The 5,775-nt window shown below is 33.1% G+C and overlaps 2 protein-coding genes across 2 annotated transcripts; one reads left to right on the top strand and one right to left on the bottom strand.

The window, feature by feature from the left end:
• Window positions 1-312: 312 nt before the first annotated feature.
• On the bottom strand, window positions 313-989 carry LOC127082779 (protein M7). Its single transcript, XM_051023017.1, has 2 exons — window positions 630-989; window positions 313-534 (listed from the first exon to the last, which is right to left on the bottom strand). Exons 1-2 carry the CDS (start codon window positions 937-939, stop codon window positions 521-523), a joined length of 324 nt encoding a protein of 107 aa, XP_050878974.1. The 5' UTR covers window positions 940-989; the 3' UTR covers window positions 313-520.
• Window positions 990-2,013: 1,024 nt separating this feature from the next.
• Window positions 2,014-2,571, top strand: LOC127081409 (uncharacterized). Its single transcript, XM_051021666.1, has one exon. It carries the CDS (start codon window positions 2,014-2,016, stop codon window positions 2,569-2,571), a length of 558 nt encoding a protein of 185 aa, XP_050877623.1.
• The last annotated feature ends 3,204 nt before the right edge of the window (window positions 2,572-5,775 follow it).

Consider the following 5,775-nt stretch of genomic DNA (forward strand, 5'->3'; position numbering starts at 1 on the left):
ATTTCTGAATATAATATCATATAACTTTTCAATAATATTTTTTGGTGATAAATGCTAGTTATCTCCACTCTAAAAATTTTGAATATAAAATCTTATGATTTATTCAATAAAATTGTACCTTCTTTTTTGGCGAAGTATGCTAGTAATGTCTCCTCTAAATCATGATTTTTGAGTATAACATCCTATGTTCTTTAAATCAAATTGTAACTTTTTTTTTGCGAAACATGCTAGTTATGTCATTCTATATTATAAAAAATTCAAGAAAAATACTATTGTCAAAGATTAAGGATTAAATGATACACCAGCAATATATATTTCTCTAACTAAAGAATGTTTTTTCTTATGTTTTATTATCTCAGAATTTAATTATTGAAAACTGAGAACAATCATCAACAGAAAGTAAAACAGACTTAAAGATAAACCCATGACTACACAAGTGTCATCTTATGTAATGTTATTTTGGGATACACTACATAAAAAAACACTTAGTTCTAATGGCATTAGTTCCAACTTCACTTCATCATATTATTTCACCTGCATGAAGAGATACAAGAAGATTATAACCTTACTTTCACTTGCTAATAATTACAAATAGGTAGGGAGGGAGAGGGAGAGAGAGAATCACACACAAGGATCAAAGTTAGAGATACACTTGTCTGGAAGTTGTGAAGCCATGTTCCGATCAACACCACTTATTGGAGGTCCATTAACAAGAACACACAAACATGGCTGACCTAAAGCTTTAAGGGCATTGCAGCATGCATCATTTGGTGGAATTGGGCTATAAGGAGCAACTGATGCTCTACAAGGAATGAGTTGCACAAGTGCTGAGAAAAATGTGCTTGAGCAAGGTGTGCTTTCAACTTGTTTCACCAATGTTACCATGATTAAAAGAAGATACAGTAAGGAAATAGTCTTATAGCTAATGGAAATCTTCATGTTTTGTGTTTTTCACAACGAACTAATAATTGATAAGTGAACAATTTTTATTACTATAATATATATGTTTCCAGAGTTACTATGGTTATGTATTTATATATGAGTATATATGTTTATGTTATAAGGCATGTTTAATATGTTCTAACCGAAGAGGTTACCATCAATGCAGTTGGTGCTGTATCACTACAGTTAGAAGATTCAAAGTTCATGATTTCTCCCAAAATTTGTGAAGTATTTTGTTTTAAAAAATAAAATAATTGTTTATACATATATAGTAAAGTAAGATGGGTTTATATAATTAAGTTGTTATTATTTCCCCCAAACTCCCTATAGCTTAAAAAATAAAATAATTAATTTTCTAATTTAATAGTTTTTAAATTTTTTTTTTACTTTGTACTTCAAATTGAATCAGGTTAGGAGGTAAGTGATTTTCGGTGAGTTCTCAATCATGACAGATTTTCATGGGCTTCAACGAAGGTGTCTGAGGAGGTTTAAACTTCTAATCTTCGGATTAGGGACCAAATCAGTTGGAACACAAGACTTGAAACTAGATTTAGGAATTTTTTTATAGGATTAGCGGTTTGATCTGCGTCGGGTGAGGGTTGTGGTTCTTTTCATCGCCCTTTGATATTGTGTTAACTCCATTACATCGTGGAGATGAGTCACTCTATTATAGGGTTTGCAACTACAAACTGCGGCGGCCAAGAGGAAGAAGATGACCTGAAGTTAAGGAGCACAAAAAAGGTTAAAGATAAAGAGATAGCGGGCCACGACCCTCCCAACCTCTCGATTGATATGAACTTTCAACAGAAAAATCAAGATCAAGAAATGCACTTTATGCAAACGAATTCTCCCTCTTACAAGAACATGGTAACTAGAGAACGTATGATGGAGTGTGAAGCCAAGAACGGTCAACAACGACACGAAGAAGATTTTTGGGAAATCAAAAGTCCGGTGGAAGGCATCTGAATCAAAGAACGGAAATAATACGATTATGAATGCCCATAATTCATCTTGTCGGTGGAGGAAGAATAAAGAATTTCACATCTATGGAAGAAAGGAGTAATTGTTAAAATGTTGGGTAGGCAAATTAACTTTAAGGCGCTGGAGAACAGACTGCAACAAATGTGGGCTCGGAGAGGTGTCATTGACATTGTAGATCTTAACCAAGAGTTTTTTCTTGCCACATTCACAGGTGAGGAAGAGCAAAAATTCGTGTTTTTTGAGGGACCTTGGATGATTTATGATCGCTATCTAAAGGCCAGAGAATGGAGTGCAGACTTTTGCTCAGTAGGAGATGCAATTGAACAACTTGATGTTTTTGTAAGAATTTTCAGATTACCAATAGAGTACTACGACACTAAAGTCCTCACATACATTGGCAATAGATTTTGGAAGACAGTGAATGTTTATAAGAACACTCTTTTAAAGGAAATAGGGAAGTATGCGAGAATTTGTGTCCAGGTGGACCTAATAAAATTGTTTCTTGCAATGTTTTCGATTAAAGGTCACTACTATAAAGTAGAATATGAAGTCATACATCTCTTATGTTTAACCCGTGGAAGGTTTGGACATAACTCGGATGGCTGCAGTGAAATGAAGTTTGAGATGGCAGAGCTAAGTGCAATATAGATAAGGAACATAAGAATATGAGAGACAAATCAGGGGATGGCGAGGGTGACTCTATCGGACCATGGACGGTTGTTAAGAAACCAAGAAGAGTTCGCAAGCAAAAACAAGACCTAAGGAACAATCAGAAAAAAAAAAGATCAGTAGATAAGATGAAGATGATAATGGGAGAATCCATCAGAAAAGGGACTAGCTTCCTTATTCTCAGTGAAGACTTGAATGTAGATATGGAGGAGGAAGAGCCAGTACGGAATACAAATATCAAACCAACAACTTCAACATGCACAGAAGAAGTTTTTAAAGAAGCAGAGAGTCGGCTAAGAGGACAAAATCAAGAGGTATCATCCAATACTAGGAGGATAAAAACGGATGTGCAGAAGAAAGTCAAAAAGCATACAGTAGTGATGTCACGGGGGATCAAAAATCCAGCATCAGAGTAGCAATATGTGGTAAGAACAGGCAACTATATGAGCATAGATTTGTTCTAGGCAGCGTCAGATATGCAACTAGTGTTTTGGTTCGTCTATCGATTGGGCTAATTCTTCCGAGGTTCGGGTCTTTTGCCTATAATCGAGAAATAAAAATTAAGAGCAAGAAAATGCCTTAGTATAGACGGTGTAACAACGGAGATATGATATTGACATTATTGGTTTCCGGCAACAACGCCAAAAACTTGATGCGATCCTAAATGTACAACTTTATCATTTTCATATAAAAGAAGTTGGATCCCATAGAGACCAATTGACAAGTACAATTATATGTTATTATGTTGTTTATCTAAAGCGGTATGATTTGGTTTGTTCGCGTAAATATTGAAAAATAACATAATCAATTCAATTTTAATAACAATAGGTTGAAACATGATTTCCATCTACATGTGTTACCCTCATAAATTGTAGTGTTCTATTGTAACGAGAATATATATATATATATATATATATATATATATATATATATATATATATATATATATATATAATATATATATATATATATATATATATATATATATATATATATATATATATATATATATATATATATATATATATATAAAACATAAAAACTAGTTAGAGCCACCGTCCACTTTCGCAGGCATGTTATCGGGTTTTAGAGTCGTAATCGTCCACTTTCAAGTGGTACAAATTACAAGTTGAAAATAGGGATTTCATATGTGTTACTCTCATGGTTCTATTCTAACAAGAACATTAGTGATTTCATAATTAATTAAACATCTCTTTCGTGCATTTATTAACTAAAAATAAAAAATATCTAAGTCTAATACTCTTTTCGCTCTTTTGAGTTATAGATGCTATTTCATTTTCTCTACTTTCGTAGTAGAACTGTGAGTTTTACAGGCAAAAATTTCGATACAAAAATTCTTAAAATCCTAAATTATCACGATAGATTCTAATTTCATTCCTGCTATCGCATGGCCATTGGAATCTATTGGTCGAATTTCTTTGTCAGATACCGTCCCGATAGGTGCATAAATGGTATCTTTGCATTTCTACTTTCGTAGCAAACGATCTTTAATTTAAAAAAAATTCTTATAAATAAAAATTTATTTATGTTACAAATTATTAAGCATGCAATTTACTCGAGTACCGTCAGTATGATGCTCCTCATGTTTTGGACTCACTAAATCTACTTAGACATGATAAAAGCAACAATTAAAAGGCATGAAAACAAATCATACATGTTAAAATTCAAAAAATAAAAAGTATAGTAAATGACTAAAAATATACAATTAAGCAAGGTATAATAAAGAAGAGGTAGAAATAAAGGAACTCGGAAAATGCAAAAAAATGAATACTTGTATAAAATAAATGCTCTTAATGGAGAATTGAATCTGATATAAATCTGGAAATAATGTTGGCAAGCTTGAATTAAAGTAGCGCAATAAAACAACTCTAAAATGCAGAAAATAAAATAAAGCGAAATTGCATAAACACTGTAATAATGAAATTTTATGCTTTTCCAAGTGAAATACACGGTTCTTACCAAACATGGATGTCAAAACTGATTTCTAAAGGCCTAGTTATAGTGAAAATCTCGTTCTAAAAGTGCTCAAAACGTGCTAAGTAAGTAGGGATAATGCTGAACATAAGCAACTACAGAATCATGGGTGGAAAAATGGGATTTTAACGTCATGAAAGGTGTCAGCTGTGCCGACGGTCTACCTGTCATGACTATTTAAAAAGGAATCCTAAAACATGGGCCATGACGGACGTCAGTTGAGCTGACGGTCTTCCTATCATGGTTTTTTGGCTCCCCCCTCCCCCTTGTTCCTTCGACTTAAGCACTGACGATCTATACCTCGGGGTCCATGACGCCCGTCATGACTGGGTTATGCTCATCAAGACAGTCAAAACTTGGTATTTTCCATCTATTTTTTCCGTTTTTACTATTTTATTACGCAGAGGCCTCCAATGCTAAGTACATGAAACACAGACATAATACCAGCATAAAACTATAAAAGTGTCTAATTTAATCCAAAAGCGTGTGAAAATTGAGATGATAAATTGATGTATTTTACGTGTTATCAATGAGCTTGATTAATCATGAACAATACTTGCAATTGGTTTTAATTAAGGGGGAAACTATGTTTTTAATTAATGTGCTCGCCAAGATTTTGAAATCACGCGCCTACGTTTTCCCATAGTGCAATGAGAAAATCAGAACTTCGTAGTTTGTAGGATAGAAAGTAAGTATTTCTTGATTGTTTTTATTGAACGATGTTAACGTTCACGTTCTAGCAGTTAAGTGTTGCTTGTATACTCACACGTGAGAGGTTTAAGCTTTGTTTGTATTGCAATAGAGCATAAATAACATGTCCTTTATAAAAATATTTGGAATTCGCTAAGGCAAAATATTGAATTTGATTGATTGTGATTGATTTTAGTCTGAAGACAAATATTCAAACAGAGAGCTCTACAGCAATGTCTGAACATTCGGGGAGAGAAAGTCTACATCCTCCTCCTTTTTCTTCCTTTTAATTATGAAAAATTCCTTGATTTGAATTGCACTAAATTCTATGAATGGAGGTGAATACTTTGAAAAAAAAAGTCATGCATCTCGTATCTAAAGATATTCAGAATAAAGATTGGAATACACCATCTCATTCTTCTCCATTTCTTAAGGCTCATGGCGCACAATTCACATCGTAATTTTTTAAGTATTTTTGGTTTATTTGCAAAAAGAATC

Source organism: Lathyrus oleraceus, chromosome 5, assembly GCF_024323335.1.
Source record: "Lathyrus oleraceus cultivar Zhongwan6 chromosome 5, CAAS_Psat_ZW6_1.0, whole genome shotgun sequence".
In the NCBI taxonomy this organism is placed as follows: domain Eukaryota; kingdom Viridiplantae; phylum Streptophyta; class Magnoliopsida; order Fabales; family Fabaceae; genus Lathyrus; species Lathyrus oleraceus.